Here is a 12,304-nt window from a genome sequence, read left to right as displayed (position 1 = left end):
TTCAGTATCTCCCCACTTCATTTGGTGGGTGAATTTGTTGATTCGTTTTTTTTTAAGTTCTTCATACATAAAAAAAACTCACACACGATGATATGGAAGATGTGCTGCATGGACTGATCAACACTCTACCAGAGATTGAGGCTATTGGCTTTATCTCTCCTGCCTGTTATATTATCTCATTGTCATTGGCATTGCACCTACCTCTCCTAGTGTGGTTAACTGGGCATCATGCAAGCATACAGTGACCTTGACAGGACATGTGCCGTACTCAAGTCAGTAAATATGGGGATACTAGCTTTGTATGGAATTCCTTTTCAGGCACACACTATACTGATATGAAAGCCTGGTCTTTGTTCCTACATGTTAATAGCTGTAATATTATTCTTTACGAGTGCTTTAGGCATAACTAAGTGACCCTAGAGTGCACTTTGGGCAATGTAGAATACTGCTACTACTACTTCATGAACAAAAATGAAAATGCAAGCAGTTCTGAAGGATACAGTGACTGTAGACTGTGTGACTGTAGGCAGACAAATGTGATATTAACATATTATGTGTCGCAAATAGTTCAGGATATCATCTGCTTAATTGGTTGTTTTTCAGTCTGCCATTGGTTTCTGTGAGAAGAGTCTCTAAAAGCTGGCTGCCTTCTTATTATTTCTGAAAGTTGAGTGGTATACAAGCCACCCTTCTTCCCCTGCACTGCTCTGTTACCAACTCTGAATACTGATGATCTTTTCTATCTCTTTCGTTTTGCTGCTTTCTTTAAAACAGACAGGCTAATGAAGAATACCAGGTGCTCGCTAACTCCTGGCGCTATTCGTCCGCCTTTTCTAACAAACTCTTCTTCACTGTGGTGGACTACGATGAGGGGGCGGATGTGTTCCAGCAGGTAATTCAGTCTGTCACTCCACACACGGGCTTTCCTCTGGGCTAATTAACATGTCCAGGGGCTCTGTCAAATGACGGCTTCCCTGAAAGAACAGATGCTAAAAGCACAGGCGTTGTTTGTGATCTGTTTTTGTCGCTTGTTACGAAACACCCATTTCACTTGTCTGCGTTTAGTTTTCAGCTCCCGCACAGACAGTTTCCTGGTGAATTAGCACAGTGAGGGTTTTATTCTGAGGACACCTATTAGCAGATTGCATAGAGTTTCAAGGATCCATGCATGGTCGTTCTGTTACACTGTGCTTCTTAAGTACTTAGAGCAGAATCATACAGAATATAACACCCTTAAATAGCGTAATTCAGGTTTTAATAAGCTGCACAGATCTCTGTACAAAAGCACTAGGAGAAAGGGAATTCAGTTCCAGTACAGACTGCTTGCCAGAGGCAAGTTTGTTCAATTTCTCAGCCTTAGACTATGCAGATGTTAAAGATAGTGTAAGTCATTGTCTCTGTAAATCAGAGAAATTGTAGGCTGAACTATCCTTCATAAACAATGGATTTAGAATAGTTGGGAAGCTTGTGCTAACATTATTGTAAGATCACTGACATTATTGACTATTTTGCTTTAAAATATTTTTTATTACTGAAGGAGACAGGTTAAGACACCATAAACAAATGTTTCATAGTGACATTAAAGGTTTACTGACTTACGATCAAGTGTTCTAGTTGTGTGTGTGTTGATTTTGAAACCAAAGACCAGTTGTCATCTTGTTTTTTTTTTCTGCTAAAACAAATTAAATTTTCTGGACCTGCTTGAAAGGTTTGAAAAGCTTGAAAGTCTGTGCCAAGTATTTGAAAATAAACAGATGGGCCTCTGAACTTTTTCATTTTTAACAGGTTTTCTAAATGCCAGTCAGCTAAACATTAGTTTTACTTAACAGGTAATTTCTAATACATGGAAAATTATATTGTCAGGTCAGCTTTGTGGTTTTTGTTTTCTTATGATATGATATAGTTTATTGAAATGTAATCTCTTTTTTAAATAGATAAGTTCTCTGACAACATAAGAGATATGTTTTCTTGTGTTGAAGTAAAGATTACGCTGTTGCAAGAAAAAGAGATGTAGTTAACTGACAAGTGACAGTGCTTGTACAGTAAGTAACGTGCAGTGAAGATGTATTTTAGTCTTATTAGTTACAGCAAATAATTGTTGTAATTATTACTTGGAAAACTGTCGCAATTAAATCTGTGGCATGCCGTTAGCGAGTCCTTTTGACAAAATCCCCGTCACCACATGCAAGAAACTGCCGAAACAAAGAAACCAGCAGCTGTTTGGTATGCACGCTGTTGACTTGACTTAATTAACATTTAACGGCACCATTTCTCTCCTTTGCAGCTTAACATGAACTCAGCCCCCACCTTCATGCATTTCCCTCCGAAAGGGAAGCCCAAGAGAGCTGACACGTTCGACCTCCAGCGAATCGGCTTCGCAGCAGAGCAGCTTGCTAAGTGGATAGCTGACAGGACCGATGTGCAAGTAAGTGACTCAAACATTTCTCCTGCTTTTTTTATTAAGGGGGTGGGGGGGGTGTTTTTAAAACTCTTGGCTCATTTAGTGTTCTGAGTGGAGCTGCATCACGCTCTTCCAATTGCTAGAACTTTAAACTTCTCTGTTTTGGTTTCATTCAAACTCCAAATGAAGAGTGGTCCTGTACTGCCTCACAAAGAGAGTTCTTGAGCACATTTGTCCCCGCTATAACACTTATGATTTGACATTTTGCTTTCATTTAACTTTCATTGAAAACTAAACTGCAATGAATACATCATATTTCAAAACAGACATGGCCTTGATACTGTACATTGCACGTGCTTTAGTTGACCTTTTCGCACAGCTGTGTCTGGGAAAACTCGGACAGCATTAGAATTACCTATCTAGAATGTTTTGGAGGCAATGATGATGCTGTGGAACCCTGTTATAAACACAACAGCATAACAAAAAAGTTCATTCAAGATGAGTAGAGCAACACCAAGCTGATACAGTGAGGCAGTAGCACAAGTGAGTGTCTGTTGACACCGAAAACCAATAGTAGGAAACTCATGGCTTCTGGAGACAATCTTTATAGATGGGACCTTGAAGAAAGACAAGAAAAGAAGTAACTCTCAAGGTGATTGACTCTGCCTGGATAACAAAAGTTTTTTTTTTGTCTACAGATGGTTTTCCTAGCACATGTGCTACTGCTCCTACTGCGTTTACTGCCAGATTAATGACGGCAATAAATGCTCTTTCAATAAAGTGAAATCAAAATATTTATTAAATGTCTTTTCATTGCAGTAAATCCTTTGTGCAAACTGTATGTGCGCGTGTGCTAAAAATGGTTTGCATTATTCTTTAAGGAATGTTTTTAGAAACCCTCATTAGTCCAATACAGGGATTGCAGTGAGACAGAGCCTAACCGGGCAGACAATGGGCACAGAGCAGGATACCAATCCAACACAGGGCAAACACATGCAGGCACTTATTACATCACACACGTCTATACAGAAGGCAACGTAGGCATGCCAGGTCACCTAGGCAGCATTTCTCTGGACTAGAAAGCAAACTGGAGAACCTGGAGGAAACCCACTCGAAACCCACTCACAGACACACAGACACACAGACACACAGACACACAGACACACAGACACACAGACACACAGACACACAGACACACAGACACACAGACACACAGACACACAGACACACAGACACACACAGGGACCAGGCAGAGTGGATAGCACACACACACACACACAGGGACCAGGCAGTGTGGGTAGCACACACACACACACACAGGGACCAGGCAGTGTGGGTAGCACACACACACACAGGGACCAGGCAGTGTGGGTAGCACACACACACACACAGGGACCAGGCAGAGTGGGTAGCACACACACACAGGCAGAGTGGGTAGCACACACACAGGTATCAGGCAGAGTGGGTAGCACACACAAACAGGTATCAGGCAGAGTGGGTAGCACACACACACAGGGACCAGGCAGAGTGGGTAGCACACACACACCAACACACACACACACAGGGACCAGGCAGAGTGGGTAGCACACACACACAGGTATCAGGCAGAGTGGGTAGCACACACACAAACAGGTATCAGGCAGAGTGGGTAGCACACACACACACAGGGACCAGGCAGAGTGGGTAACACACACACACACCAACACACACACACACAGGGACCAGGCAGAGTGGGTAGCACACACACACAGGTATCAGGCAGAGTGGGTAGCACACACAAACAGGTATCAGGCAGAGTGGGTAGCAACACACACACACACACACACACACACAGGGACCAGGCAGTGTGGGTAGCACACACACACACAGGTATCAGGCAGAGTGGGTAGCACACACACACACACAGGGACCAGGCAGTGTGGGTAGCACACACACACACACAGGGACCAGGCAGTGTGGGTAGCACACACACACACACAGGGACCAGGCAGTGTGGGTAGCACACACACACACAGGGACCAGGCAGTGTGGGTAGCACACACACACACACAGGGACCAGGCAGTGTGGGTAGCACACACACACAGGGACCAGGCAGTGTGGGTAGCACACACACACACACACACAGGGACCAGGCAGTGTGGGTAGCACACACACACACAGGGACCAGGCAGTGTGGGTAGCACACACACACACAGGGACCAGGCAGTGTGGGTAGCACACACACACACACAGGTATCAGGCAGAGTGGGTAGCACACACAAACAGGTATCAGGCAGAGTGGGTAGCAAACACACACACAGGGACCAGGCAGAGTGGGTAGCACACACACACATACAGCACAACGCAGCAGGGTTCTCAGCCAGGCACCAGGTAGACGAGCAGAAGTACAGGGAAACACAGCCTGGAGGAGTAAACCAAAGCCCTCGAAGGTGCATAGCTGGGGAACAGCCATACTAGGCACCGAGGGCGCTCCAAGAAACAAAGTCAAGACGAAGCAGGGTGGAGGATCAAAAGCAAGCACCATGCAGGGAACTAGGGAACGAGAGGACTTGAGACTTTCACAGAGCCTGACGCTATACCAGAGCCCTGATACAAATATGGTAAAATGTTCACACATGCTCTTTTTTTCCCCTGTGCAATTTTAAGGTAGGCAGCACATGGACAGATAATCATGCATGTATACTGTATGCACTCTGGGAGACGATCTGACTAAATTAATAATTTGGGACATGGTGCCTGGTGTGTTTGCTGTTAGAAAGGATGGTTGGAACATTTGAAGTAGCCTGTTTGCTCTGTATTTCCACAGTCGTCCTCGGATTGGGTGTTCTGCCCTGAGAAGAGTAGTGCCATGATTACTTCTGTTTTCCCTCTTTTCAGATCCGGGTTTTTAGGCCCCCAAATTATTCGGGGACTATTGCACTGGCTCTTCTGGTGTCTCTGGTGGGAGGTTTGCTTTACTTGAGGAGAAATAACTTGGAGTTTATCTATAACAAGACGGGATGGGCCATGGCTGCTCTGGTAAGTAGGTGCTGTCCGTCACACTCCAAACAAAGCCAGGACTGAGCACAGGCAGAAAACCACTGTGAAAGCCATCCAGACATAACATCACACAACATCACTTTATTGGCCCTATACAATTTCTTGCATTAGGAATTTGTCTTTTCGCAGACCCCAACTTGCTCTCTATGAGACACACAGACAGGGAGAGAAGCCTGGGGTCAGAGCACAGGGTCAGCCGTTTATACGGCGCACCTGGAGAAGTTGGGGTTAAGGGCCTTGCTCAGGGGCCCAACGGTGTAGGATTCCTCTGCTGGCTGCGGGATTTGCACCAGCAGCCTTCCAGCCACAGGCGCAGATCCTGGGCCACAGAGCCACCGGTCCTGTCACCGCTTCAGTGTCTCCAGAAATTAGGAATGTGGATCGGGTTAACTTCCAATATCGAGTTTTCATCTGGAAGCTGACCACACTCCTTCTGAGCTGAACCTCTTGAATGACTTCCTGGTTCAATTCAATGAAGGGGAAACAGGGTTCAGCTCAGTGTTGAGAGCTGAGGACCTCAGCCATTCCTCAGTTCTGTGCACTCACAAGTTTCTGAATAGGTGGAAAAATAAGCGAGAAACTTAAACGCTACTCTGAATTTTTATTGTGAAATTGACAACAAGAAGTTTTCTTGCAGCATTTAGAACATAAGAAATAAGCAAATGAAAGAACAAACACCTGCTGTAGGAACCAGGTGGAATGTGTTGGTGAGTCACTGTTTCTTCGGTCTTTTTTTCCCAGTGTGTGGTTTTTGCTATGACATCTGGGCAGATGTGGAATCATATTCGTGGCCCGCCCTATGCACACAAGAACCCACAGAATGGACAAGTGGTGAGCGCGTTTGTCTTCCTTTCTCCGTTGTGTTTCTCTCTGTGGGAGCAACAGCTTTCAGTGTTGGCTTAAGGAAATATTTGGCTGTTTGCATACTGTTGTCATTTGTAAAACACATTTATTCATGGATAAATCTTTTTTAATCAGCTCTGGGATGATTTTTTTAAAAACGAATGAAATTATGTGCTGTCTAAAAAGCTGTATCCATTTTAAATCAGTTAATCTGTATAATTACTAAGGAATATGTTCACAGCAATACTTCAACCGTTAAATGATTTTTTTCACAAAGCAGTGCAACCCCTGCCTTCCTTAAATGAGGTCTAGGTATAATAATTAATAAAAATAATGCAATTCCCCTTCTCCTGTTAAACCTATTCTAGGTACTTCGAGGTTAGGTCTTCTTAAAGTAGAATCATGTTAAATTTATAACACAATGCCAACTGGAGTTTGAGAAATACCACTGCCCAGAAGCACAGAAGATAGACATTCTGTTACTATTATGATCCGGCTGTTTTAGGAAGGTTTTGGATGGATCAAGACATTCACCGACCAAAGAAACAGCTGTATCTATTAAAAGTTACCCTATGCTGGAGAAGAACAAGGATGAATGAAAACAATTTATCAAAAGATTAATGCCAGCGTTTTCTGACATGTTTAAGAAACAATAATGCAGATTTCAAATTTAGATACTGAAACAGGATGAGGCTTTTGCAGTTTTCGGAGGAGGGACACAAGAAGATAGAGTTGCATATGCAGAGGAAATTTGGCCCGTTTGACTAATTTGGTTGCTTGTAACTTGTTCTCTAAGGATCTTGTTCTAGCTGTTTTTGCGGGATCAGAGAGAATCATCTTCAGCAAGATGGGTAGTTTGTTCCAGACACCCACAACCCTTTGTGTAAAGAATACACAAACTGTGTCCCCCCAGGTGCTTGTTATACTGTCGCCCCTGAAGTGGCCGTCTGAGTTGACTTTATCCCTTATCTGTCAGGATTTCTCTCTCTAGTGTCAAGTCTCCTTGCGATGTTCTCTGCTCAGAAGATTCATTTCCTTTCGTCTGTCTGTCTACGACATTCATTTAAGGCCAGGGATTAACCCAGCTGATCCTCTTTGAGCTGGATCCAGAGCAGCACTGTGGAAGCATAATAGATTTCCTCAGTGTGTGAAGAACTTGTATTCATTGGCATTTACTCTGTTGCAAGTTGGTTTAAATATAGATCATTAACCACTTTATGATTTTTATTAAAGCACTTAGGGTGATTTGCAAGGTGAATGTAATTTCAGAGGAGAGGAATTTGGCTTACAGTGTTTACCTTAAAGTCCCTATCTGCTGGCCTGATTAATTTTAAACTTGCAGTTGTAAATTAAACTAAGGTTCTTTCTTCTGAATGATCTCTGGTTTTAAACCTCTCCATGCAAGGTGGGAAAGCAATCGAGCGCCTGTTCTTCCTAATCAGTATAAAACGGTGAGTTGTAATTATACAATCCCAGGCAAGGAATAAAGAAAAGGCGCTCCATCCCAGCAACCCTCCTCTGCCTTTATTCAAAGAGACATGGTCACACAGACAGGCACTGGAGATGTATCTGTTTTTGTTTGTAGCTGCCATATGGTGCATAGTGTCTTGACTGATGTCCAAGTTAAAATTATTTAGCTTACTCAGGGCAATTATCTTGTATTAGTTAATGGGATTCTGCAATGTGCCCCTTCCCCACAGTGCATATCCGTGGATTGCTCTGTTCTGCACTGAAAATGGCTGATGAGATTTTAAATTTCTTATCTCTACATTTTATGTCTTACAAAAGTCACAGTCGCATTTTGCAGCTGCAGTGAAATTAATTAATTATCTCTGTGCGTTTTGGAGATTACATATAATTCTTCTGCTAATGGACAGACCTTTAGTTCTGTACTGTGCACACTAATAAGCTAACAGTCTGTAGCTGTCACCAGGCAGTGGCGTCCAGAAATAATTATACAAAAAGAAGAAACGGCTGCAAAATATTGTCACAGTTTAGATTAAAACCACAGGAATATGACCCTATCAGGCATCGGTATGACAGTAAATAACCATCACATCTTTGTTAAAATAAAACACTCGATCAGCTGTAAAAGACTAAATTGTCTTTATTGTGTCTTTGAATAGACATTGTGCTTGTCGTATCTGTCATATTACATATATTGTACTTCTCAATATTGTGTAATATTGCTATATAATATTAATACATTCATAGATCTGACATTTTGGATGTCTTTCATTACAAAATTTGATTGTATTACCACCTCGCTTTACCTAACTGTATCTAACTACATCTTTTTGTTTTCTGTACTTCATATAGTGAGGCTCTGAACTGTCAAAGACGTGTGATTTGTAGAAGGTTTTCGTTGGGCTACAGCTATTTGTGGCTTTTGACATGACTCTTTCGACTCGGCCTCATTCATTTCATAACCTCAGTACAGTGTGTGGTGGTTTCGTTTCTGTTCTGTCTTTTATTTCCTTTCTGTTCTCTTCCTTTCAAGTTTCTTGAAAGCCTCGTTTCAGTCTTGTAGCACAGAGTGTCAAAGCTGTTAACTTTCTTTCATGAGAACTGTTGAAAACGAGAGGAGGCCATTTGACCTGTCTTACCCTTTTGGTAGTTAGTAGTTAATTGATCACAAGATCTTATACAGCGGTTTCTTGAAAGACACCAGGATATCTGCTTCAACATCATGGCGTGATAGCTTGTTCCACACTCCTACAACCCTTTGGGTAAACAAGAGCCTTTGCTCTCAGCTTTAAATGCACTTCCACATGTTTCACATTGCCTGTCGGGGGGGGTCGTGTGTCTAGGCCAACATCCTCTTCTGAATGCCACTTGCTAGGCAGTCTTGTGAGAAGCCAACCAATCAGCTCCCATGCCTGGCACAAGAAAAGCCCCGAGGATAGAGTACTCCTGCAGGAACATCTGTGCCATTCAGGGCCAGCTTCCCAGCCTGCTGGTGGCTGCTCTGTGGCTGAGCTCTAGGATTCTGCTGCTCGTATGCTCTTCCCAGCCTTGTGCATCATAGAGCAGCCGGCCTTCCCCAAGACTTGTTCAGCAGGCGATAGCGTTATCGTCCAAAATCCCCTCTGTCTGGAACGGAGACTGAGCGGTCATCTAAAAGGATGGGAAGGAGAAGGACGCCCAGAATCTATTTTAAACAGAATTTATGAAACCAAGTAGTAGTAGTTAAACACCCCCGCTCAACGCCAACCACACTGTCCCTCGGTCCGCGCCCTGCAGGGAATGAAAGTGCTCCTGAATTAGTCAAGCTCAGAAGTCAGTCTTCAAGCTGAACAGTTTCTTGAATCCAAGATCGATGGCAATGTCTGTCTTGCGTGAAGTGGCGTAGGCTGTGCTAAAATTGTTATGTGCCCTAAATCGTTTGCATTGCGTAAGGCAAGCGAGTGGGGCAAAGATGTCAAGTTATTATATAATGTGGCAGCTGTCTGGAAATGGTCCTCTTCTATAGCATTTTGTTAAAGTCCTTGTGTGCCTTAGAAAAGAGTTAAGGATACAGTGGTCTAGGTCAATAATTAATTAACACAGAATTGTTATACAAGACTGTATTGTTTTGGTTAAATATGTAAATTAAGTTGCACTTTCAGTGTGAGTGTAACACTAAAAGTATGAAGGCCCAAAGTAGCTTCTTAAATGCATACCCCTGTCTACCACTGGGCATTGTTTCTAAAGCAGTTTAAGCTAAGTGCCTTTGCTGGAACCCACAGCCTTCTAGTTATAACTGCAGGGACCTTAATCACTACATCACACAGCTACCCAGCAATGGCTTATTTCTTCATTTACTCCCAGAGTTGTTACATGAGCTCTAAAACATGTCAGACTTTTAATACATCCTGCATTCAGCATTTCCCTATCTCTCTATGGCTGTCGAGTTGGTTACATTGTACTTCAGACTGATGTACTCCTTCACTTGTTTTTCATTATTTATCTCGTTTCCTGAGATGCTGCAGATGCTGAGAGGTACGTCTTAAGGCTTTAACTCAGCAGGACAAATGTTTCTGTGAGCCAGTGTCTCAAAATGTGGTGAAATGCACACATTCACCTTACTTGCCTTGAATCTTTCAAAGCATCGCTGAAAAGTGCCTTAACAGAGTTATACAAAACAGTAGGGGTGCAGGGAAGTGGGACCTTCCTAAAAGCCTATTTTGTCTAAACTATCATGCATTATGGTTTTATGATAATTTATGTCGGGAAATAATTCCATAAACAAAGACCCAGGCATCTTCTTTACATCTTCATTGTGCCTTAAGATACAGTATCTTGCCAAACTCTACCAGCAGCAGTGCTGGCTGTGTTGTGTGCTCAAGTAATAAGTGGTGGAGAAAAAGTCACTTATGTTAACAAGGTCTTCAAATAATCTGGATTTCATCTTTGGCAAGCTGTGCATTTGAACTAGAGTGTGCCTAATATAATATTAGTCCTCTCTGCTGTTCTCTCACACTAATTATATAGTGCCCTAGCATTGTGTGCTGGAAGAAAAGCTATTTTCAATTATGAGTATAAGATAAAAATCAGAGGGACATCCAAGACGTGAGCCGTTACGCTCTAAAGATTCCCTCCCCCCCTAAAAAAAATACTAGCAAACCTGCTAATTGTAACTGTGACAGCGTCTCCTTGATGAAATATTTTACTGCAGTAAATTTTCAGGTAAACTGTAATGAAAACAAAATGATATTATGAGCTATGAATACCTGTCATTTTAACACACCTTTGGAAATCTTTTTTTGGTAACTTGTACGGGAGTTTACTTTGTCATGATCACTGTTCACTGTTGCTGATGCACAGTAAGAATTCTACAGAGACATACAGTAGTAACACCCGTCACCGGTCTATTGCCGAATGGGCGCAGGTCTCGAATCCGGACCTGTTCTTTCTTCATCTCTCTGTTGGTTTCCCCTGTTTTCCCTTTGCCTCCTCTGCAGCTGAACACCTCGTGGTGCCTTTGGCTTCCTTTCCCTCTTCCTGCACCTCACTTTCCGAACCTCTTAAAGATCCTCATTTCCTCTCAGCTCCTGGCCCAGCCCCTTGTCCTTGCTAGGCTCGAATGTCCACCTCTGTCCTCACAGTCCTTCCTGTGTCTGCCCCCTGTCCTCTGCAGCTCACCTAGAACTGACCCATGGTTTTTAGTACACAAAATGACGTAACACAATTCCTGTAGCTACACAGTGAGTTTAATTGGTTCTATGTGCAATAGTAGAGGTTCTCATGATTTCAGACTAAAAACACCCGTCTCTGCAAGTGTTTTTCATCGGGTAGTGAATTCCAAGCACTTAGCAATGAAGACTAAGGAACATTCAAAACAAGTCAGAGATAAAAGTAATTGAAAAGCACTGATTAGCATTTGAAGTCTCTGAATGTCCCTGTGAGCATAGTCTACTCCATTATCAAGACATGGATAATTGTACACCTAGACATTGGAGATCCAGAGGTCCATGGCCGAGACGGGATAAAATGTGCATCAGCCAACAATATTCACAGCACAGAGCTAGCTTGTGGAAGGAAGACATTGCTACAAATACTATATAAAGACATCTTAAAACCTGAGTAGAGTTTGCAGAGAAGCACCTGAGTGATCCTGTGAAAATGTGGCATGCCAAAGTCACCTGGGTCCCAACTGGAACTATAGGAACTAAATGTCAAGCTTTAAATTTGTCACAGACCCAACACAGTTAAAACCATCCCTACAAGCAAGCATAGTGGTGGCAGCATCAACTATCCCTAAAAGCAAGCATAGTGGTGGCAGCATCAACCATCCCTACAAGCAAGCATAGTGGTGGCAGCATCATGCCATGGAGACAGTTCTTCTGAGCAGGGACTGGAACTGAAGGGGAAATGGGCAGAGCAAAGTACAGGTCCAAACTCGAAGGTTTCAGTCTGTCAACGAGAAAACGGGGGACTTTTCAGCAGGACACCGACCCAAAGCTACACTGGCGTGGTTTGAGAATAAAAATGGGAAAGTCCTTGATTGGCCCTTTTGTGAATCTTTTTCAAAGACAACT

General features: G+C 43.0%; 1 protein-coding gene across 1 annotated transcript in view; it reads left to right on the top strand.

Annotated features, from left to right (window-relative positions):
- tusc3 (tumor suppressor candidate 3) overlaps positions 1 to 12,304 on the top strand; it is a 74,776-nt gene that overhangs the window by 29,952 nt on the left and 32,520 nt on the right. Inside the window, exons 3-6 of the mRNA XM_006630117.3 lie at positions 775 to 892; positions 2,285 to 2,425; positions 5,280 to 5,420; positions 6,183 to 6,272. Of these exons, the coding sequence (XP_006630180.2) occupies positions 775 to 892; positions 2,285 to 2,425; positions 5,280 to 5,420; positions 6,183 to 6,272 (490 nt within the window). The remainder of the gene's footprint in view (positions 1 to 774; positions 893 to 2,284; positions 2,426 to 5,279; positions 5,421 to 6,182; positions 6,273 to 12,304) is intronic.

The sequence above is a fragment of the Lepisosteus oculatus genome, chromosome 1, assembly GCF_040954835.1.
Source record: "Lepisosteus oculatus isolate fLepOcu1 chromosome 1, fLepOcu1.hap2, whole genome shotgun sequence".
NCBI classification, from domain to species: domain Eukaryota; kingdom Metazoa; phylum Chordata; class Actinopteri; order Semionotiformes; family Lepisosteidae; genus Lepisosteus; species Lepisosteus oculatus.
The sequence above is the reverse complement of the archived record's forward strand: the minus strand, read 5'-3'. Positions and strand labels throughout refer to the sequence as shown.